The sequence below is a fragment of the Patiria miniata genome, unplaced genomic scaffold, assembly GCF_015706575.1.
Source record: "Patiria miniata isolate m_02_andy unplaced genomic scaffold, ASM1570657v1 HiC_scaffold_30, whole genome shotgun sequence".
In the NCBI taxonomy this organism is placed as follows: Eukaryota; Metazoa; Echinodermata; class Asteroidea; order Valvatida; family Asterinidae; genus Patiria; species Patiria miniata.
The window spans coordinates 3,697,922-3,722,015 of NW_024037070.1; the positions used below are offsets into that span (position 1 = coordinate 3,697,922).

The 24,094-nt window shown below is 39.9% G+C and overlaps 1 protein-coding gene across 5 annotated transcripts; it reads left to right on the forward strand.

The window, feature by feature from the left end:
- Positions 1-372: 372 nt before the first annotated feature.
- Positions 373-24,004, forward strand: LOC119739273 (amine oxidase [flavin-containing] B-like). 5 transcript variants are annotated; one of them, XM_038214142.1, is made up of 19 exons: positions 424-516; positions 3,743-3,784; positions 4,687-4,779; positions 5,450-5,544; positions 6,166-6,303; positions 7,936-8,040; positions 9,687-9,882; positions 10,773-10,810; positions 10,967-11,030; positions 11,263-11,351; positions 13,439-13,522; positions 16,408-16,483; positions 16,925-17,015; positions 17,608-17,661; positions 17,946-18,003; positions 18,897-18,994; positions 20,428-20,539; positions 20,976-21,038; positions 22,290-24,004. In XM_038214142.1, exons 3-19 carry the CDS (start codon positions 4,731-4,733, stop codon positions 22,416-22,418), a joined length of 1,539 nt encoding a protein of 512 aa, XP_038070070.1. In that variant the 5' UTR covers positions 424-516; positions 3,743-3,784; positions 4,687-4,730; the 3' UTR covers positions 22,419-24,004. The 5 variants fall into 5 exon arrangements, with proteins under 5 accessions (XP_038070069.1, XP_038070070.1, XP_038070072.1 ...); XM_038214141.1 differs by lacking the exon at positions 3,743-3,784 and having other exon boundaries at positions 373-516; XM_038214144.1 differs by lacking the exon at positions 3,743-3,784 and having other exon boundaries at positions 471-528.
- The last annotated feature ends 90 nt before the right edge of the window (positions 24,005-24,094 follow it).

Genomic DNA, 24,094 nt, shown 5'->3' on the forward strand with positions numbered 1-24,094 from the left:
TTTGTTAAAAAACAAGTTTGACAGAAAATTTGACAGAATGGATTTTTTGGGCAGATATCTGGCATAATTCTGCATAAATGGTTATTTGACAGAAAAACATAACAAATTTGAAAGAAATGGTGCACTTTGTTTAAAAACCGTCAATCTTTTCAGGTTGGCTGGTCTAGGTGCTGAGGCTCAACACTGGGAAACAGACTTAAATTTGTCGTGACATGACGCAACCGCGTTTTGCCTAAAATTTACGCAATTTCGTAACATCTTTATGTGACTTTAGATTGTTTATAATGTGATTTGAGCCTTAATTAAGGCAATACTACAACATCTGTATGTGATTTTAAGTGTTTATTGTGTATTTCGAGTAATTATGGGGAATCTGGCAGATTTTTGATAAATCTGACAGATTTTTGAAGTGCACATAGCAGAATTTGGGCATGACCTTCATGACCTTACGGTCACCCAGGTCCGGTAAATCATTGGACATGTCAGACCGTAGACGCGAGTCGCAAGTTGTAGAACGTAAGTTCCAGAGTAAGATTCATTTGATATTTCACCTGAGTGACATTGACACTGGATATGTGAGAACATTATATTCTTCAGTAAGAAAATGTATTGAATTTGAAGCCATGCAGAAAATGGCATTCTTGGCAACAGGTCGAAAACGTAGGGAGGAAAGGGAGTCGTAAGGCCAAAAAAAAAAAGTCTCCGGTTAATTCTGGTATGCGCGCGCGTCGCCGTAGCCATGCGCGTCGGCAAAATGAAAAAGTTTTTTTTTTTCAATACAAGATGATGTTTCAAAACCGCCAAACTCACTGGTTTGACTGGAATTCTGCTGCTGCACAATTTTAACGTGTTTTTAGATGGGGTTATGATCGAGAATAAGCTTTATGTGGCCTCTCTGGACTCCCATATATTTGCACTAAGTTTAGTCGGGCACCATTTGCAGTCATCAGCCGACATTTGAAGCCAAAAAAAAAAAAAAAACAGGTAAAAAAAAAAAAAAAGCCGCGTCGCCGCACCACTTTTGGGGCAAGCTCCATACCAGAAACCGGAGACTTTTTTTTTTTGGCCTAATGCAATGAAGACTATTCTACCTCCATGGTTAGTCCAACCTGGGCTAGCACATGTAGTATTATACAAATAACGAATGTTTGTGAGTGCGATGGTAAGAATAATTTCATGAGGTGACAGATTGAATGTTCTATTCCACGAGGCAAAGCCGAGTGGAATAGAACATTCAATCTGTCACCGAATGAAATTATTCTTTCCATCGCACGAACGTAAAACATTCGTTATTTGTTTTATACAACACCTGAATAAATTCTCGTCATTTGATTGGTAAATTATAAACTACAATTTATTTTGATTTTAAAGATGTTGAACTACCCCTTTACGAAAATGTTTGAACCCAACGCTGTAGCGCTGGCTCTTAGGAACAATACGCGCTATGCTGAACGCGCACACCAGCATGCATTTTGCACGCAAATACCGCGTCATGGAACAAGCGCAAAGTGAAACGGTATAACGCATGGGTATAACGCATGGTCGCACCGTGCATTATACCGAATAATAATATGTCACGTGATCTACAATTCACCAATCAGATGACGGGGATTTATTCAGGTGTTGTATAAATTATAATAATAATTATAAAACCCTGCTGTTCATCCTGCATGCTAGGGCCTAGCCTAAAAACGGAGTAATTGCAGAATACCCCGCCACTCGGAAATGACCCTTTTGAAATGAATGGATACGCTGTCAGAGAACAGTTTCAAAATTTTGAAGAGAAGAATTCTGCGTACATTTATATGAAAGTGTGTCAGGAAAATGCCTTTATTTGTGTGTTTCAACAGTCTGTTCAGTAAAGAAAGTATTTTTGAGAACGAGGTATCCATATCCGTATGGGTTTACTTGCAAGATAACGTAGGCCTCCACGGTCAATGCGGCACCGAAGATGTTCCTGGGAAGTGAAATTCCCCCCCCCCCCCCCAAATAAAGTTATATGTCGCCACAAATTGATTGCTTACTTTCTATCAAATTCATTCAAAGGATCCTTTTTCTATCAAAATCATTCAAAAGACTGTAGTGAAATCCCCCCCCAAATAAAGTTATATGTCGCCACAAATTGATTGCTTACTTTCTATCAAATTCATTCAAAGGATCCTTTTTCTATCAAAATCATTCAAAAGACTGAAGTGAAAACCCCCCCAAATAAAGTTATATGTCGCCACAAATTGATTGCTTACTTTCTATCAAATTCATTCAAAGGATCCACTATCAAAATCATTCAAAAGACTGAAGTGAACCCCCCCCCCCCAAATAAAGTTATATGTCGCCACAAATCGATTGCTTACTTTCTATCAAATTCTTTCAAAGGATCCTTTTTCTATCAAAATCATTCAAGACACGAAAATTCAATACAGTAGGGAAGTAGGGAAAGTGTGGAAAAATGTATACAATGAACTTGATTGTTGTCTATCTAAATCCAAAACTAAATCAAAAACTTGATTATTTTATTTAATAACAAAATCCTTCAATGGACAAAAATGTTTCAAAGTTGAAGATGAATGAAGATGAAGCGCCTTCTTGTGATTTTGCCTGTAAATGTTACGATCATAGAGCTTTACAAAGCGCCCTCTAATGATATCATGTATGTACTGCATGCACATTGTATACATGTAATATACTGTGTACGTGTACGCGTACGTACGTATGTACACACACGAGTGGTTGACCATCCAAGCGTGACTCCGTATCCGCGTATCCGGATACGCGGTGGGATAGGTGAGTGGCGGGGTATTCTGCAATTGTAGGGCACAATTGCAGAATACCCCGCCAACCCAATGATAAAATTTAGGGATGGGTAACTCCAGCTACTGTATTGCTAAATTGCCCTTCATGCTCAGTCATATTCAAGCTTATGTGAATCATTATTCATGCTATTAAACAACACAGTCTCACTCTCACTCAGTCAAAAAATCAATCCTCTTTCCCTGCTAATTATAATGACTGTGTGTATGCTATTTTTTAGGAAAGAATGTTGCAACCTGACGTCACTTCAGCGGTTGTGTACAAAGTCTATGGAGAGTCAAGAAAATTCTCTAAGTGTTTTCTAACAAAATTGTACACTATTGCAGAATACCCCGCCACTCGATCTATGCACTTCGTATGGTCGGTGACTGCTCTATGTTCCGACACCCCTATGTTCCGACAACCTAGATTGTGTTACTCCCGGTTAGGGTTATAGGGTTAGGGTTAGGAATAGGAATATGTGCAGTCGGAACATAGGGGTGTCGGAACATAGAGGTGTAACCGTATAGTCGGCTACGGAGTCACAGTTGACTGCCCTCAATAAACCCTCTCAGCGCTACATGCATGCGTCATGCTCCGCTGCACTCCCATTCCGTATCCGTGTAGCCGGCAACAGGGTTGTTGGTTTGGACTTAAAAAAATTTCGGCAACTCCCATTCATTTTGTGTTGTTCAAGGGAACCCACTCAGTATCCGCGTAGCTAGTCCGAGTAAACTAGGACTCTACAGATCGCATTTTTTAACATTTGAACTTGGTCGGGTGATAGTATCGCCCGACCAAGTCCAAACGTTAAATATTTTTTTACTTCTGCAGGCCCAGAAGCATCTGCCTGCATTTGTAGTTACTAGTTAGTGATTAGCTGTAAAAGCAGATGTTTTTGTCATTTTTGCCTGGTTTACTGGTAAGTCTTCACCTTCCACATTTTGTTTGGCAGCTGGTTAATGTTCGTGCATCAAAATATATGATCCAAGTGAAGGTACGTCACTTTTAAGATGCGCGCGTTGCAATATTTAAATTAAAGGTGAGTGTGTAGAAGTTAAGGGCCCATTCCATGCCATATCCCTTAAATCTAGGTCTTAAGTCCACTAAGAATGAAATTGGAACATAGCTGATCATTTTAGCTAGTCTGGGCAACGTCAATTGTTGCTATGTGTGAGCACTTGGACTTTGGAGTTTAATATCAAAGCTGAGATTATCAGAAAACAAAACCACTGTGTAAATATGGTCTGTTCATATTCAAAACACTGTCTGGTTCCAGTGATTAGTGCACAGTGTACACGTACCTGTACGTACCATCCCTGAAAACCTCCAAGATTAAATTGGTTCTCATTTAGTCCCACTAACTGGGGCACTAAAACTCTTTTTTTTGACATTTGGGATGTTGGTTTGTCGTACTAACTGGGGCCCTACAACTCCTTTTTTGACATTTGGGATGTTGGTCTGTAGTACTAGCTAGAACGACAGACCAACATCCCAAATGTCAAAAAAGGAGTTCTAGCGCCCCAGTTAGAGGAATTAGTTCTCATTAGTGTTGAAGAGCTCTCTTGAAACCTGTAGTCCGAAAACCTACATGTAATTAAGTATGCTATTACTGGTCATATTGTTATCAAGGATTGTACAATTTACAAAGAGCATGCATTTTCTAAAGGTCAAAAGATGACTGTATTGGAAGCAGTCATATTTTTTAAGGAAAGGATATATCGGCTTCAGGATTTTCTCTGTGTTTTGATGAGGCTGACCTTTTCTACAATGTAGGTTTTCAGACTACAGGTTTCAAGAGAGCTCGTCAACACTAATGAGAACTAGTTCCACTAACTGGGGCGAAATAGACTTTTCATTTTGTTAAAGAATTTTCATTTCTGTTCTTTTTTTTTCTAGTCATTTGGTGTGAGCATAAATTCAGCCCTTGATCACTCTGAGCAATGTCGAAAGGGAAAAGAGATGTCATAGTCATTGGAGGGGGTATCAGTGGTGAGTATTTGGATAGGGGGGAGTGTGGCTTAGTGGTTAGGGTTTGTTACTCATGATCAGAAGGTTAGGGGTTCAAGTCCAGCTGCTGGCTTTTTGTTGTGTCCTTGGGCAAGCTACTTCACACACACTTGCATAAGCTGGGCAGTAACCTGTAATGGACTGGCATCCCATTCAGGGGGATCGGAATAGACATTTTCTCAGTTGTTCAAGAAATGCCACTAAATGTGGTGATGAACCCTTGCCTGATGGCCATATTGGCTTGTGACAGACTTTATTATATGATTTATTGATTTTCCAAACATCGATCTTTACGTATTTATATTTTTCTTTATTTGATTAGGTTTCAATTGACCTATCGTGGCAGAATAGCGTTAGAATCGCGTCAACGCAGCTTGTGAATATTGTCCAATTACATGATATACAAATGGACGCGGAACGCGCAACATGAGAAAAACAAAAGTTAGCGTTAAAAAATTCTATAGGGTTGTCTAAGGGGCATGGCCAACTCGTAAACGGAGATAGGTCAATTGATGTCCTGTGTCACTGTGGCTGAATCATAGTCCTAACATTAGGTTAGTTTGCTTAATTTGTTCATTGGTTTCTCTAATGGGAAGCACATTGATTTCTCTTGTGGGATAACTTTGGTTCTTGTTCTTTTATCTGTTAAAAGGGCTGTCAGCTGCTAGACTCCTTCAAGACCAAGGCCAAAATGTGCTGTTGTTGGAGGCTAGAAACAGGGTCGGAGGTCGCACTTATACAGTGAAGGTTAGTATTATGGGCCTGACATTTTATCTATTAGTCTCTATTCCAGCCCAATTGCCTGCATGTTACTCCCTGTACTGTTCCGATCCACCCAAGCACCGTAATGTTTTATGGATTCCCCAGAGATATACAGTTTGCCAATGCGCGCAAAAGCTATCCGAAAACTTTCTCGTAGAAAAATCCGGATGTGATTTCTTTTTCCTTGCGGACCATGTGGAGAAATTTTGAGCATCATTTGTAATTTGACCCTTCGTGAATTCGAAACAGAGCCAGAGAAAGTGACAGGATTTGAAAATTTACAAAACAGATTTTTATGCCCCGCGGGGAAGCCGAAGGGGCATACTGTTTCCGCCTTGTTTACAGATATTTCTACATTATTACACTTTTCAAAGAAAAAAAACCCTAAAACTTTATGAATGGAAATAAAAGAGCGAGTCAGTCTTAACAGCCATTTAAAATCTCGCAGGGTCATGGACGTGATGACTTGCAGGTCACAGGTCAGGCAAAATCTATCCAATCAGAGCATGAATTCATCAGCCAATCCCAGCGCCCTGTTTGCAGGGCAAGGGGTACGAGCAAAGAGAGGTTAATGTACAATTGACTCCAAAAATGTTTTGTTTCTAGGACCCCGCCTTCCAATATGTGGATCTGGGCGGAGCCTACATCGGACCGACTCAAAACAGGATCATCCGAGTTGCCAAGGAGCTAGGTATCCAGAGTCAGATCGTCAATGAGAAGGAGAGGACCATCAACTTCAGCAATGTAAGCAGGGACCATTCTCGACAAAGGTGCTAAGAAGTAGAAAGTATTGCTCAGGTACTGAGCCAGCTTTAGCTGGAACCAACTACAAACAGTGTACATTGCATGGCATATTGGCTGGTATCCTCTTTTTGGTAAGGAAATAGTTTGCCCAGTAAACAACTAGTCCCCTTTTTGACGTGAGTAGCTCACACATCCGTGTGATACGTGTATGTGCAAGAATCGATCGCCACCAGCAGACAAAATATATACGGACCTCCTTCCATTTCACTGGTAGCTTAAAGTACAGTCATTCATTTGCAGCTATCCAAAAAGTAACTGACATGATTAGTGTTGAGAAACATACTTCGTTGAAAGATAGTAAGGGGACTAAACTCCCTGTGAAATTATTCTTTCTGGCAAGCTGTCATTTTGAAGAAGACGCACCGTTGTCAATTTCCGTTAGTAGTTCGGTTTTTTATTCGGCGAAGCGCACGCAAGCGTTGACACGACGCACATGCGCGCGGGGTTGCTATAATTCGTCGGATCAGTGTGCGACATCGCGTAGCTGCAATCGGCTCAGTGAGAACGTGTCTCGGATGCTGAATTCAGGCCCAATTCAAAACATGATTCAGCAACTTTCGATTGGAAAGAGAGATCCTAGAATGCTGTTTTTCTGGGAATATACAGCTGAAGCTGAGCTGAAAGTTCATCAGGTCAGTTGTTTATCACCCTTCTTTAGATTTTGAGCAAGTTTGTTGCTTCAATCAAGCAAAATGCACAAATTACAAATGATGGACTGTACCTGTAAAGGTATTTGTGTTTTAGTTTGAAGCAACAAAAATGCTCAATATCCAAAGAAGGCAGCCGAACAACTAACCTGATGAAGTTTCAACTCAGTGAATGCTGTACATTCCGAAAAAAAAACAATATTCTAGGAACTCCATTTTCATATCAAAAGTTGCTGAATCATGTTTTGAATTGGTCTTGAATTCAGCGTCCGAGACACGTTCTCGCTGAGCCGATTGCAATTACGCGATGTTGCGCACTGAACCGACAAATTATAGCAACCGCGCGCACGTGTGTGACGTGTCAACACTTGCGTGCTTTGCCGAAGAAAAAAAAAACGAATCACTAACGGAAATTTTAGACGCATTGTTGGAAAGGCCTTCTTTCATTGATTTCTTCAAAATGACAGCTTGCCAGAAGAATAATTTCACAGGGAGTTTAGTCCCATTACTATCTTTCAACCAAGTAAGCTTTTCAACAATAATTACTTCAGCTACTTTTTGTATAGCTTCAAATGATGGACTGTACCTTTAATTAACAAGCGCAGCAAGAAGGAAGCTCATTGTCAACAACAGAAATGCTCGTATTAAGGATGTATTCTACGATTAGCACAATTTGTAAGCTCAGCTTGTTTGAACACAACTTTTCCGCTTACCCTTTGTTAAGGAATTGCATGAAATCTTATCTTAGATGAGATTAAAAATACTTTCTGCACATTTGACAATGTTCGATAAAATGAATTAAAATGGAAATCAGAAATGGCCATTTATTGCTTACAAGTATTGAAAAAGCTACAGAAGTTTACAATAATATCTAATTTTGTAATTTTTGTACATTTAAAAAAAACAAGACTGTATTTTTTTCCAGGGCAAGTCTCATGCTTTCAGAGGGGCTATTCCGACATACCCAGGCTTCTTTGCTTTGTTGGATGCCAACAATGCAATGGGCCTTTTAGACAGCTACGGTGAAGAGGTACGTGGGCATTATTCATGGACTCATACACGCCTGTGCTTTTTTATACAGGGTGAGTAAAAAAAAGCGGAATCCAAACCCCAAAACTTATATTTCAAATTCACAAAAATATGTAGCACCAAGAAAATAATGTCAGACACCTGCGCAGCGCAGGCTGTCGGTCAGGCCATGCACTAACTTTTAAGGCCGGGGACCGGACGGGGCAGCCGGCAGCAATTCCCGGTGTATTTTTCTCATCATCAATTTCCATATGTGTTTGTAAGAGTATCGACTGTAAATGATTTGATATAACTTTTGTGGCCCTTTTTATAGCTTCTGTAGTGTAAATGGAACTGGTTCAGAGCATTTTGACTAGAATTTGGAGGCCTTACAAAATTGAAACTGCTGCGGTCGGTGCGGCTTATACGCCTGTGTGGCTTATACGCCAACCTCAAATCTTAATTTGCAGATTTTTTGGTGTTGCGGCTTATACTCCGTGTGGCTTATATTCCGAAAATTACGGTACTTTTAGATGAAAAAAAATTACTGAAATTGGTCAATCCGTTCAAAGAATATCACCCTTTGAACACAATGACTCTAAAACCTCTTTTGTCCAAAAATGCGATTTCAAGAATCGCGTCACAATTGTCTTGAAACATCACCAATGATAAAACCTCACTTTAAAAGTTAAAAATATTCAACAAAGTCCTTTTGAAGGCCCGTCTTTTCAAAAAAGTGGATTTTATAAATCATATTGTTTGTCTAACCTGGGTTGTTAATAAAGATATTGTGCACTACGGTTGTTGACAGTTGTGGAAACAAGTATTCTGTGTCATTCTCTTTGATGTTCCAAACAGTAAGAATACACAATAAATTACATTTTTTTGACGAAACAGGTTTAAGGGCCATTACGTTTAAATGGTGATATTCTTTGAATGGATTGAGCAATTTCAGTAATTTTTCATCTAAAAGTAGCTTACGACCTTGGCTTTCCAGTCAATATTATTTTGGTGCTACATACTTTTTTTAAATATGAAATATGATTTTGAGGGTTTGGGTTCCGCTTTTTTTTTACTCACCCTGTATGACAATTAGTCTCGCGTACTTCATGCCTTACAAACATGGAACTGGAACTCTCATATCAACACCAACACTAGTAACTTTCAATCAGTTGCGCGGCAAGCACGCGTATTTTACAGAACCACGTTATTGTCGTTTCACGAACTGCATGTACGCATTTTTGTTTTCCGAACTAAATTTTACAAGTAACAAGGTTTTTAATAAAAATTTTGTGTAAGCCCACGAGTATATCGTTTTCTCCGATAGGTATTTTCGCAACATGCATGAGTTTCAGTTTGTGAAAACCAAAATCATTCTTTTTCACGTCAATGTCCGATTTGCGCACGCACATCCAGGTGTTAGTTCGTGAAACCAACGCAGTTTTGACAGACTAACACCCACTAGCGCGGGAGTGTTAGTTAGTGAAAACGGTGACGATATTGACACAATGAACTTTTTCAAATCTCATCATACAGTTCAAATACAGAGGATTAAAAAATATTAAGTTTGTAAAGGGTGAAAATTTCAACTCGTTAAAGTAATAAGATTTGCCACATATGGGAAAATGCTCGGCTCATGCTAAAGTTTGGTTTTATCGGCTTGATCAGATCCCAGCAGCAGCACCGTGGGATGCACCACGGGCCGTGGAGTGGGATAGCATGACTGTTCAGTCCTGGGCCGATGCCAATTGCTGGTGTCATTTCACCAAGGAATCCATCACCATCATTTCCAGGGCAGCCTTTGCCACCGAGCCAAGCAACTTGTCCTTCCTCTTCTTCCTCTGGTACATCAAAGTTGGTGGAGGTGAGTTGTTTTTACCTTTTTACACCGTCGAGTTTAGTATATGAGTGCATGCATCTCTCAGTCTTGAGTATTGATAAACCTTTTTTGAAATATGGTGGACACAGTAAGGGCACTTCTACTCTTTTTTTGTTTACCCAGATTTACTAAGTCCAACTAGCACCCTCGTATTGTGTCCAACCTATCTCAAAGAGGCCAATACAGCCTTAAATGCCAGTGTTGTCGGGAGTCCGTATCTCAGCCCCAAGGCCAAATTTCATAGCGCTGCTTAACATTCCGCCAAAAAGTTGTGCTTCCTTTAGCAGAAAATCATGCTGCTGTTTAAGCAATATTTTGTTGTGTGGACATGCTAACAGTTGAACGCAACAGTCTTGTATTCTTGGATCAGTGGGGAGTGTGGCCTTGTGGTTAGGGTTCGTGACTCATGATCAGAGTGTCAGGGATTCAAATCCAGCTGCTGGAGATATGTTGTGTCCTTGGGCAAGCCACTTCACCCCCACTTGCCTCTCTCCACATAGGAGCATAAATGGGTATCGGCGTTAGCTGGGGAGTAACCTGTGATGGACTAGCATCCCCATCCAGGGGGAGTAAATATTCTCAGTCGTTTCATGCTACTGAAACCGGACATAAATGCCGGCCTGATGGGCCGCCATTGGCTCGTGACAGACTCTACTACTTGACTTCTTGGATCAAGTTTGTTTGTTCAAATTTGGGCTTGTTTCTTCAAAACTTAAAGAAACATTTCTTCAAAACTTAAAGAAACATTTCTTCAAAGCTTAAAAAAAAAACCATTTCATTGCAAGTAATTTCTAGCTTGTAGGACCAATCTAAGTGACTGGATTTTCCTTATGAGACTTGATGATCACATCGGGTATTTTTGTCTTGCCTTTTAGGGGTTTTGAGATTCATGAGTACTACAAATGGTGGGCAGGTAAGTACAGGTACAAGTATTTGATTACCTTTAATACAAACCTTGAAAATGGTTGTACATTTTTTTTCTATAAAAGTTAAATCTAAATCAAATAGGAAATCTCATCACTAGATATAATTTTTTGTAGTTTTGTATTTGTGATATTTTATACACCAGGAGAGGAAGTTCGTTGGTGGTTCCATGCAGGTCAGCGAGGGGTTGGCAGGGAAACTCGGAAAAGGTAAGCATCCTCATCAAGTAGCACCTCAACAAATTCTTAGGATATTCAAGAGGGGATCAATTCTGCGATTCGGAAAACAACACAGAACACTGGCAATAGCTTACAATAAGCACACTTTGTTTGCCCATTTTTACCTGATGGAAAATGGACAACCCAATCATTGTTTGATGAGCTGGTATGTTCTTTGAGAGCCAAATTTTGAGTGGTTTTTTTTTTTGGGTCTGACTTACAGAGAACGTCTTGTTGAACCATGTGGTGTCAAGTGTTGAGCAGTCCGATGATGGGGTGAAAGTAACGACAAGAACCGGGGACGTATTTGAGGTAATATACTAACTTCCCGCTTCCGGGGAATTCAGGGAATTGATCTTACTATAAATTTCAACCAAAAGTAAACCAAAGATGCGTGTTTGTTAATAAACAACGTCAAAACATTCAACTTCATGTGAAGTTATTATGCAACATTCTGGATGAGGGCGTAAGCCAACCCAGTTTTAGTATGTGGAGCTTTCTAACAGTGCATATGACCGGTATCCAGTTCATATTAAGTGTGACGTCATTACCACTTTACCATGCATACTGCACACGGTGTAGCACCGGAACCAATGGAACCGGAAGTAGTGCCAAGTGGCGTGTTTAGCCAACAGGCGCTAGTAATCAGTGGTGCGCGCTTGTATGTCACAGTCACTTACGAACCGGATGGCCAAGCTTAACCCTTTCATTACCACATTGTTTATTGACTTGGCTCTCCCCAGGACCAAATAGTTTGCTTAGTCATGCGGAAATCACTAGAGCGTGAACAAAATGACCACAAGTCCAAAACTCACTGCCAAGGAGTGATTTAAATCATAGGTGTTGTGTGTAAAGTTTGTTCCTCGAACCTTACTCTTTTATGTGATGTAAAAATGAAGTCCATATGTGTAAATATAAGAAAGTTATGCCTGTTTGTTCATCTGGTTCCATTTATCAAACTGCAAGCCATTTCACCACATGACTGAATGGCACTCCATACCTCAATTTGTGAGTGGATACTTCTAAAGCACTTTTCTCATTTTTTTGTAATGGCAACACTATGAATAAACTACACCATTAGAACGATCCGAAAACACTCTTTTAGCTGGTATATGGTTGATGTATGGGCGGCCAAACATATCAACATGCCGCCTTTCTGAAAAGTAGTGAATATATCTGTGTTGAGGGTGTTCTGTGTGTGGTTTCCTGGTCGACTAAAGTCGCCCATGGGAACCAGCAGGGGGGTTCTTCTTGTCGACAAAAGTCGCCCATGGTAAGGAAAGGGTTAATGTAGCTGATCAAAAGTCGTGTTCTAATCAGTGAATGCGCACTGTGAGATTGACAGGCAGTCTAGGTGGTCAAACCCCAAGAGTCTTAGGCCGATTTCCCGAAAGTCAGCTTATCTTATGACTCATCTTAGGACCTAAGACGAGTCCCCGCTCTAAGATCGATCTTAGTTAAGACGCGTCCTCAGACCAATTCTACTAAACCCATCTTAAGCAAGAAGCATTAAAACTACCAATTTGATGGCTGTTTTATGTTTGTTTTGACTGCTTGATGAAACAGTCGTTGAAAAGAAAGCGCAAACCCAACTTCCCACGCACTGGTGAGAACAAGTTGCTCCCTGTTTCCTCAATTTTAAATCAATTTTAAAAAGTCGACTACGTTTTGGCATTTAATTAAACATTTGCAAATAAGCTATTTCTCATTTAAGCTACCCACGTATCAGAAATCTTATCAAATCTGTTTCTATGCCGGTTTTCCTCCTTCGAACTATAACTCTAGGCAGTCACTTGTCTTAAATGGCAATGATTTCTAGACGATATACAAATTAACGCACGCATCAATGAGATAAGACCACTCTTTAGATAAGACGAGTTCAGCTGTGTTGTTAAGGAAGTTAGGATGTGTTGAACACGTCTAAAGTTGGCTGATACTAATCCTAGAACGAGTCGCAAATTAAAACAAATTATCCTTCCTAAGATCTGTATCCGTATCTGTATGATATAGTCGGCAAAGCATCCCGGGGGAAACATCACACCAACTTGATGTATACACATCCATCCTGCCAGAAACACCGCGGCAAACGCCTTCTCTTAGCGATAAGTGTTACTGGGTTCTTCTACGTGCGTTAGGCAACACACGGGACCTACGGCTTTGCGTCCCATCCGAAGGACGAAGCAAGAATGGTTAAGTGCCTTGCTTAAGGGCACAAGTGTCCGCGCCCGGGCTTGAACCCACGTCACTGTTGCTTCTGAAACACCAGAACATGAGTCCAGTGCTCTTAACCGCTAGGCCACAACACTCCACCAGTCTGGGTGTTTTGTGAAATCGGCCCCTGAATCCATGAAAATACTGCTCCATCGGGTGTTGAATTTAGTCTTTTGTCTTTTATACAGGCATCCTACATGATAAGTGCAGTACCCATTGCGCTGCTCGGAAAACTAACGTTTCAGCCTCCTCTTCCTTCACTGAAAAGCCAGGTTAGTCCATATTTCTTCAAAAAAATGTGTTTATGCCTCGTGAATATTCATGAGCCAAAAGAACAGTCTAGCCTTGAATATCATGAGTAATTTTTATGCCCCGCGGCGAAGCCGAAGGGGCATACTGTTTCCGCCTTGTCCTTCCGTGGGTGGGTGGGTGGATGGGTGTGTGGGTGGGTGTGTGTGTGGGTGTTCCTGCATGGCATTACGCCTGAGGACAGACAACAAAAGGAGCACAAAGGGGCCATTGATCCTCGAAGGAAGGTGCCTATTGTCCTCGAACGCAGGTTGGTGTGCTTAGTCTATGGGAGAGTGTTATATTACAGGGACAAAGGAAAACACAAAGCCAATCCTCGGAAGCATAGCAAACAAGTCAGGTGTGTTTACAAACACAAATGCCCCGCAACCGTGACTGTTTCCATGACATAACACCACTCTAACATCAAATTACATGTACCTTGGTCAAATGGAACGTTCATTGACAGCATTAGTGTCTTCTGTAGGTTTTATATGAATTAATCCCTAATCCCTATGATCTCAGAATAAATACAAGATTTCTATTGTTTTAGCCACTGTGACCTTGACCCTTGACCTTTCGACCACCAATGCGATAGGCTCCTTAGGATTGCCAAGGACAATCCACAAACCAAATTTGAAGTTCATATGTAAAGTATATCTCAAGTTATCGCGCTGACAAAATTTCTTTTGTTTTTGCCACTGTGACCTTGACCCTTGACCTTTTGGCCCCAAATGCAAAAGGCTTCTTAGGATTGCCAAGGACAATCCACAAACCAAATTTGAAGTTCATATGTAAAGTATATCTCAAGTTATCGCGCTGACAAAATTTCTATTGTTTCAGCCACTGTGACCTTGACCCTTGACCTTTCGGCCCCAAATGCAATAGGCTTCTTAGGATTACCAAGAACAATACACAAACCAAACTTGAAGTTCATATGTAAAGTATTTCTCAAGTTATCGCGCTGACAAAATTTCTTTTGTCTTAGTCACTGTGACCTTGACCCTTGACCTTTTGGCCCATAATGTAAAAGGCTTCTTAGAATTGCCAAGGACAATCCACAAACCAAATTTGAAGTTCATATGTAAAGTATTTCTCAAGTTATCGCGCTGACAAAATTTCTATTGTTTCAGCCACTGTGACCTTGACCCTTGACCTTTCGGCCCAAAATGCAAAAGGCTTCTTAGGATTACCAAGGACAATCCACAAACCAAATTTGAAGTTCATATGTTAAGTATTTCTCAAGTTATCGCGCTGACAAGATTTGTCCGGACACACACACCCACCCACCCACACATACTTGTTTCACATGACTAGTGTGGACTTTCCATTGCTTTCGTGTAGTTAAGAAAAACCAGTGAAAAAACTCATTTTTCTCAAACTGTGAAAACTCTTTCAACCCAATTTTTTTTCTATGATTCCCTTTAGTGTTTCTCTTCATTCTGCTACAGATAAACCTAACCCAAAAATGCCTCTAAACCTGTTTTCCAGAAATGGGGAAACACTGTGTGGACGTGGGGTAAGTCCACACAACGTCGGTGCTACCTACATTATGTGGACGTCTTTTGTTCGGAAGTCCACACTGCGTATGTAAGACAAACTCACCCACCCACCCACCCACCCACGGAAGGACAAGGCGGAAACAGTATGCCCCTTCGGCTTCGCCGCGGGGCATAAAAACGACTGGGTGGGTGGGTGTGTGGGTGTGTGTGTCCGGACAAATCTTGTCAGCGCGATAACTTGAGAAATACTTAACATATGAACTTCAAATTTGGTTTGTGGATTGTCCTTGGTAATCCTAAGAAGCCTTTTGCATTTGGGGCCGAAAGGTCAAGGGTCAAGGTCACAGTGGCTGAAACAATAGAAATTTTGTCAGCGCGATAATTTGAGAAATACTTAACATATGAACTTCAAATTTGGTTTGTGGATTGTCCTTGGTAATCCTAAGAAGTCTTGCATTTGGGGCCGAAAGGTCAAGGGTCAAGGTCACAGTGGCTGAAACAAAAGAAATTTTGTCAGCGCGATAACTTGAGAAATACTTTACATTTGAACTTCAAATTTGGTTTGTGGATTGTCCTTGGCAATTCTAAGAAGCCTTTTGCATTTGGGGCCGAAAGGTCAAGGGTCAAGTTCATAGTGACTAAAACAAAAGAAATTTTGTCAGCGCGATAACTTGAGAAATACTTTACATATGAACTTCAAATTTGGTTTGTGTATTGTTCTTGGTAATCCTAAGAAGCCTATTGCATTTGGGGCCGAAAGGTCAAGGGTCAAGGTCACAGTGGCTGAAACAATAGAAATTTTGTCAGCACGATAACTTGAGATATACTTTACATATGAACTTCAAATTTGGTTTGTGGATTGTCCTTGGCAATCCTAAGAAGCCTTTTGCATTTGGGGCCAAAAGGTCAAGGGTCAAGGTCACAGTGGCAAAAACAAATGAAATTTTGTCAGCGTGATAACTTGAGATATACTTTACATATGAACTTCAAATTTGGTTTGTGGATTGTCCTTGGCAATCCTAAGGAGCCTATCGCATTGGGGGGTAGAAAGGTCAAGGGTCAAGGTCACAGTGGCTTAAACAATAGAAATCTTGTATTTATTCTGAGATCATAGGGATTAGGGATTAATTCATATAAAACCTACAGAAGACACTAATGCTGTCAATGAACGTTCCATTTGACCAAGGTACATGTAAGTTGATGTTAGAGTGGTGTAATGTCATGGAAACAGTCACGGTTGCGGGGCATTTGTGTTTGTAAACACACCTGACTTGTTTTTGTCTTATTTTGAGTCAGATGACAGAAAATATGAACACTTAAATAACTCAAGCAAAAAGTCTCTGGTTTTGGTCATTTTAATTCTTCAGTTGATTCAGCGCATGCCCATGGGTTCAGTCATCAAGACTTTCACGTATTACAAGAGGAGCTTCTGGAGGGACCTAGGTGAGCAGATTTAATAGTGTTCTTGTTTTAAACTGAATAGTTTGAAATCATATTGCAGTTACCATTTTGACCGTCCTTTTTCAAACGTCTGCTCGTCATTTATGGGTTTTGAAATTCGGTTGTTTTTTGTGTGTGAGTTTTCTAAGAAACAAAACGATCATTCTCTTCTTAAACTTGAATCGCTTGATGTTATCATATCATCTGAACAGTTAGTCATCTTTTGTTTAATTTGATATTCAACTCTTCCTTGATATTTGTCACGTGATATTTTGTTGGCTGCTTCAAGTTGGCGGAGTTCAATGGTAACCACTGGAGCAGACATGCCGATGTTTCAGATTGAAAGTAATTGCACATTGTTTTAATTTGGTGTAACGAAGGCAATTAATCCATCAGAAAGGTAACGCCTCCTGCAAGTATCAATAATTTGTTGTTATTTTGTAGATTATAATGGAATTGTCCTTGGATCGGAGGGTCCTGTAGTTGGTAGCTTTGAAGACATCAAACCGGACGGCTCCCACCCAGCCATCATGGGGTATGCACTGTTTTTCCTCCTGATTCCAAGTATGGATCAGTGTTGAACTAGACTCCATCGCAAGACCACTATGAAGCCCGGTTCATACTTCACGCGAAAGCTTGTGCGAAGTGAAATTCATGTCGTCAACAATGGTGGACGCGCTTCGAATGTATTGTTGACGTCACGAATTTCACTTCGCTTTCGCTTTCGCATGAAGTATGAACTGGGCTTGAGTCCAAGTAAATCACAAGTCCTTTCTCAAGTTTTCTCAAGTAACAATGTACATACGAGCCATAAGCCAATATGGGTGACATAATTTAACTGCAACCAACAGATACCATAATTGTTTAGATCTATGAAACATATCAAATTAGGTTTTGCCCTTCACCGATGTTTAAACACTGTATACCGGCCAACCGATCCCGTTAGCTCGGTGGTAAGACATCTGCACTAGAAACACACTGAGTATACAGTGTTTAACCGTCGGTGAAGGGCAAAACCTAATTTGATTTGTATTACCCCGGCGCAAAAATGCCATCTTATAATCTATGAAACATGTCACAGATGTTGCAAAGTAAACCAATCAGGCTGTTTTCATTCTTTTTGGTAGGTTTTTGAATGGAGAAAAGGCAAGAAAATACTGCTTAATGACGAAAGAGGAAAGGTTTGTATGAGACAGAATTGTAACCATTTTGAAATAAAGAAGTTGGAATTGTCAATGAGGGCAGCAAACAGAAAATGAAGGTCCGTTTGCTTACGTCATGGTGCGGCTTGAACACTCCCAGAAAAATAAAAGCTGCTGGCCTGCAGTGTTTTTCCACAGCATTTAATAGACAAGATGTCATTGAATTCTCAAGCTTCCCAACATTTTATTAGTTCTGCCAGAGAGAGATCTTTGTAAAAAACTCTCCTCTGTTAAACCTTCACAATGTTTTTTTTTTCTTGCAGGAAAAAAGTTGTTTGTGAGTACTATGCCAAAGTGTTCGGAACAGATGAAGCCCTGCATGTGAGTATTGTAATTTGCTTAGATGTATAGATATCCAATCCTTTAGATCTGTTGTCATATGAATATATAGTTTCAGTGTCATTGGTTTTTTTTACTGACAAGTTAGAAAACTGGTCTATCCAGGTGCGGATCCAGAGAGTGGGGGGGGGGGGGTGTTTGGAGTTGGAACCCCCTGCTCCGACACCCAAAAAAGTATATACATTTGTATAACAATTATTCAAAAAGATGACATTCTGCCTGTCTGCAACAATTGGACATAAAAAAATGAATCAGGCGGGCCTGATGACCCTCGCCCCCCAAAAAAAGTGTTGGATCTGCCCCTTATATCATAATTAATGTGACAAAGTAAATTTTATGGATGTTTTGTTATCTCGATATAGGGAACGTTCTTTTTGTGATCACTGAGTAAATATTACTGGCAGAGTTAAGGAAGTGGGGGGGGGGGGGGGAGCGGGGAGAAGCCAGTGGTTGATCCGTTGGAGGTTTCTGACCGATCAATCGGCTAACCATTGCAAAAATCAAAAGCAGGGTTGGTGGGGGACTGAGTTTATTTGATGCTCAGCTGATGGGTACCTCTTTTCCAAGGAACAAAACGTTTTCCCAGTTAGTTAGCAGGAGGTTGTGGGTTCGACTCCCACCCGAGTAGTTTGTGAATTTTGCTCACAATCATTCGGGACAACACTAACTCTACAGATAAAATGAAATGTAGATGAAATAAAATTTAAATATAGATGAAGGGCAAAATCAAATATTAAATGTATACATCCCAATGCAAAGTCCATTACATGATCAATTCGAACCGGTTTTATTGCCAGTGAAACAAAATGTCATGTGCTTTGAGACATGCCCGGAAATGTTGAACATTTTTTGTATCTGTCCTAATGTTGGTGCAGCCCGTTAACTATGTGGACCATAACTGGATGGATGAGGAATTCTCTGGAGGTTGCTACATGGCTGCAGCGCCCCCAGGTGTCTTCACACAGTTTGGCAGGTCAGAAGCTTGTCTCAAAGTTTAAGTGGATGTAGTGATCCCCAAAAACATGTGAATAAAAGAAGGAAAGAAAAATCCACAGTAGCGTTGATTCTTCCTTTTAAATAGCAAGCACCTTCACAGATAAAAGACGAACCACTGAAGCTTGCCCTTTCTTGCCATGGGAAAATCATATATATTGGGCCCACAAATGATACATTGGTCATTTTTGGCCTTTGCTTCCAGAGCTAGATGTCAAAGAGCCAAATATTGGGCCCTGCAAGGCCATTGGCGTATTCACCATATACAGGCCAAATTTCGTGATTTGGAAAAAAATCATTGCAACCTGACGCCACTTCCGAGATCGTGTACAAGGTGTATGGAGAGTCAAGAAAAATTTTTCCAAGTATTTCCTAACAAAATTGAAAATATTTCTCAGTCCCAGATTCATCATCGGTTTTGCAACCTCCATTGAAATGATATTTGAAGAAAAAAGTGGCGTCAGGTTGCAACATTTTTCCCCCATGATTTTTCTGTTAACACAAGATAGCCATCTGAGAGAAGGCAGCAGCAAGTGGCATGCGGACCTCAAAATATACAGTTTGCTAAAAAGCAAAATTGGTGATGTAACAAAGAAGTCTCCATGCACATTCAAGCCATGAAATAATGCTTAGTGTTTAGATTGCTAGAGATAACACAACTTAGTCGGCTAACTGTTAAGTTACATTCATAAATACCTCAGACAGTTTAGCTATTCCTATTGGTCGAGAGCCCGTCACGTGGCTGGTCTTAAACGGATGATAAAGACATGGCTAGCTGGTCTTAAACACTTTTCCAGTGTCACAACAAAATGTGGACTCCTAAAAATCCAGTGCCTCTTACCGTTTCATTGGTTGAACGTTCACAATCCTCACGTAGGCATGCGCAACACTACATGCGAGTCAGAATTTTATAGTTCTAAATTCAAAACGCAACGCCCCAGGTGCGTTCTGCGTGACATCGCGCAGAACATGCTACGCGCGCGTCAATCTCCATAAAAGGGTTGTTTACATTTTAATCGCCAGCTGAACACTCCATTATTTTGCTAGAGGGATGTTTCGAAAAGCATGAAGTGAACTTGTTGAACAAAATCGGGATTTTTTGAACGAATTATTTGATATTTTTTTACGGATAAGGTATTTATGAATGGGAATAAATATGTGCTCGGTCGGTATTTATCACTCTGTTTAATACCGCTTAGAGTCTGGGTGCCGATAATTACCCTCGCCTCCGGCTCGGGTAATTATCAGCACCCAGACTCTAAGCGGTATTAAACAGAGTGATAAAAACCTCTCGAGCACACATTTATTCCCTTAGCATAAATTTGGCCCCAGGGTCTGACATTGACATGCTTCTAAGTTTTAGAAGATACCTTTTTGGGTTTTTTTTGGTTGTGGATGTTCTCTCGTCTTCAGGGTGATGCGGGAACCGTTAGGGCGTGTCTACTTTGCTGGTACAGAGACCGCCAACCATTGGGCAGGTTATATGGAAGGTGCCATACAAGCTGGAGAAAGGGCTGCTAGAGAGGTAACGGATCCAAGTCAAATATTGGATGGAATTGTGCATCTGGTGCCAATGCTATCCAATGTTATCCTTTGAGCGCAAGTGGGACGCATGTTGTGCGTCTGTGCCCTATTTGCCATGAGCTGAAGGTCATGGGTTACGGTCCCAGGTTATATTTCCACAAGGTCATTGAAAGCCTTGGGCATAACAGGCCGGTTAAGGACGAAAACTTTCATTAAACTATCCCAGTCAATTTCCCAAATGTTTCTGAAATTGTAAAATTTGTTCTCAAAATTGGGATAGTTTTTAGCCCTCTCACCCTGGTCCTCACTAAACTCTGTTATGTTTTGAGTTGTGTATGTTCAAGGTTCAAGAGGAGTTACTTACAAATATGGTTAGCTTGTGTCATAAAAACAGGGCCTTAAAATTTGAGCAATTGGTTCTTTTGTTTTGACCGTAGATTTTGCACCAGAAGGGACTGATCAGCAAAGATGAGATATGGCAGGAAGAGCCTGAATCACTGGTAAGTGATGCTGTACATTCAATCTGTCTGTTTGTCTGTTGGGCTGTCTGTGTATTGATTCTAATATTTCTATAACTCATACCTTTCCATGATCGAAAGGCGAGTTCTCATCAAGATCACTGGTCAATTCACCATGATGTGTCAGCCACTAGTTTTGCTGTTTACCAAGTGCGCACTTGAGGTTTCATGCGCAGGTTAAATATGCATGGGTCGTAGAGTATCGCAGTTATATGCAAGCACACGCATGGAGGTTGTGTGCAAGTGCGAAATTTGGAAGATGAAGTATTGGAAGTTGAAAGACTAATTCGATCGGCTTCGCATAGTCTGTCAATTTCCAATACCTCTGGGAGCGGACTGTCAACCCTCAAACCATGTTTTATTTGTATAACACATACCTTTTTAGCTGTGAATTAAAGAGGTTGTGGAATGCTCGAAGACATTTCCGTCATTTTTCGGGTATATGTAGCCTAAGGTGTGATGAAATAAAAACGACTATTGTGTCTGTCATGAAATGAGTACAAAAGGTACTTTTGAGAGCTGTTTTTCAGGTCCTGTTTCGACCCGAACGTGCAATTTGTGTAAAAGTCGTCGTTGGGGGCAGCAAACAAAACATAGTAAATCATGACGTAATAAACAGGACTCGTTTATACTATGCTGCATCGGGAGTCCTGTTTATTACGTCACGATTTACTATGTTTTGTTTGCTGCCCCCAACGACGACTTTTACACAAATTGCACGTTTGGGTCGAAACAGGACCTGAAAAACAGCTCTCAAAAGTACCTTTTGTACTCATTTCATGACAGACACAATAGTCGTTTTTATTACATCACACCTTAGGCTACATATACCCGAAAAATGACGGAAATGTCTTCGAGCATTCCACAACCTCTTTAAAGCAATTTTAGGGCCCCTTCTATTACAGCAGTTCCTAACGTGTAGCCCGGCTGTGGCCGACTTGATGATGATGATAACGTGTCATAGCGCACAGAAACCAGGGAGTGAAAAGCAAGCTCTTGTGGTTCCCAAAACCTCCCCTACTTCTGCGGATAATGCCTGGATTGATTCCTAAATACGATTCATAAATTTCTAAATCTCTTGATTCCTAAATCTCTTGAAACCAAAGCCAGTAATGAAGAGTAGATTTTAGAAAATTTGCCCTCACTAGCTACAATGCATAGCGCCCTCTATTTTTTGTGTGTGAAGCCAATAACAAAAAAACAAGACTTCCCATTTATCTTTTTAACATTCAGGATATCCCCGCCAAGCCATTTGACACTAGCGTCGTGGAAAGACTTTTGCCATCCATCCCCGGATTTCTCAAGTTGGCTGCCACGGCGATAACTGTCACAGCTGTGGCCGCCATTGTTCATCTCCTCTAGAGACAGAATCCGGCTGCTGTTGTCGAGGTGCTGATGATTTTCTCCCTCGCTAAAAGTTTTAACATGTTTAACAGAATCAGCTGAAGAGGAAATCTGCCTGACTATTTTAAGAGTTACTTTTGTACATGAAATCTATCGGCGTTCTTCCGTAGGTTGATGAAAAAAACTTTTGTAAATCATGAATTGAAGTAATTTATTCAGTCTGAGATGTAATGTTCACTAATTTTAAAAGTCTTTATCAAGTTTTCTGTAACATTCATTGATTTTTTCACTGTATCTGTACCTGGATTTGGCATTTTTGATCAGGCCCACGAATTCCGTCTCCAAAGTACCGGCATTCCTAAGATCCGAACTTTAAATTCTGATTAGGATATGACTTTTTGAGGAGTTCATACAGTTCAAGAATTTTGAATTGAAAAAAAAAAGTTCTGGCCAAAAATCTGCTCCAAAATTGTAGGCAAAATAAAAGGTCATGAAAATGCTACGCAAACAGTTCTAGAACTTTACTATTTTAAGAAGAAAAAAAATGGAAAGTTTGTGGAAATATACAGTGAAATTTGTATAGATTTAAACCAAAGCTCCAAATTCTCAGGACAAATTATGAAGTTTTTTCTAATGGAAAATGTGGGGGAAATGAACAGTGAAAAGTTGTATTCATTTAAGGAAAAATTACGAGTTTGTTTTTAAGTTAATATTCCTGTTTTGATGAAGGCAAGGACGCAAAGGTGGCATTTGTCTTTGAGGTGATAGCAATAATAAAATGAAAAGGGTGAAACAATTTTAATAGATTTTTACAGATATTTCTATATGATAAATTAGCTATGTGTAGATAATTATGTAAACTGTGTTTCACAGCATATGCATTGCTTCTTGCAAAGCAGTACCAGATTGAAACAAAAGCAAGGTTAAGCTTCACTGACAAAAAAAATTGTCTGTATTCTCGCTATGTAGGTAGCTAATGTACTTAAACAAGAACAAATTGTTCATTTTATGTTAATGTGTATTTTTGTGTGTGCTCTTGAACTTTGAACAACAGTTCTTTTTATTATAATGAATTGGAATACATTGTATCTCATTAAAAAATTTAATCAAATTATTTTTTTTTAATGGCCAAGCTAATTTCACTTAGTTTAGAGACTTCATGTACCATGTTTGCTACCTGCTTTAACAAACTTGAAATCCTGTATTATCATGTACTAAACATCAAAATGGATGTGAAATTTTGGTAAATGCATTTTCCCCACTTGCTATATAGAGTAAGCATATTTTAGGCATTAAACTAATTAATTCAAAATTGAACAAGCGGGAACCTTTTAAAGATTTTAAGTCGATTTGGGCTTTTGAAACTTTATTTAGATATATTAACTTTATTTAGATATATTAATTTGAAGAATATATTTTAAACTGTCTTTGAAACTCATGAATGTAGTTTGACTGAGAATATACTTATAGTTTATATTATAGTTTATATTTTGTTTAGGAGGCCAGACTTAATTGTGTATTAATTTGTTTGTCATGTGCATGAAGGGTAATTTCTTTCATTGGTACAGTTACAAAATAAATGAATATTGTTAGAAGCAAATAGATGTTTGCGTGTCAAATGATATTGAGAGTGATTGGTCTATGAAAATTTAGTGTAAATTTTACACAACACTTTTGTAATTTGTATAATGGGA

Excerpts from the sequence above, each read along its gene's own strand:
- LOC119739273 (XM_038214141.1), top strand. The coding sequence starts at position 4,731 with ATGTCGAAAGGGAAAAGAGATGTCATAGTCATTGGAGGGGGTATCAGT. Across the intron at positions 6,304-7,935 it reads GGACCATCAACTTCAGCAAT|GGCAAGTCTCATGCTTTCAG; the intron begins GTAAGCAGGGAC and ends ATTTTTTTCCAG. Across the intron at positions 9,883-10,772 it reads GTACATCAAAGTTGGTGGAG|GGGTTTTGAGATTCATGAGT; the intron begins GTGAGTTGTTTT and ends CTTGCCTTTTAG.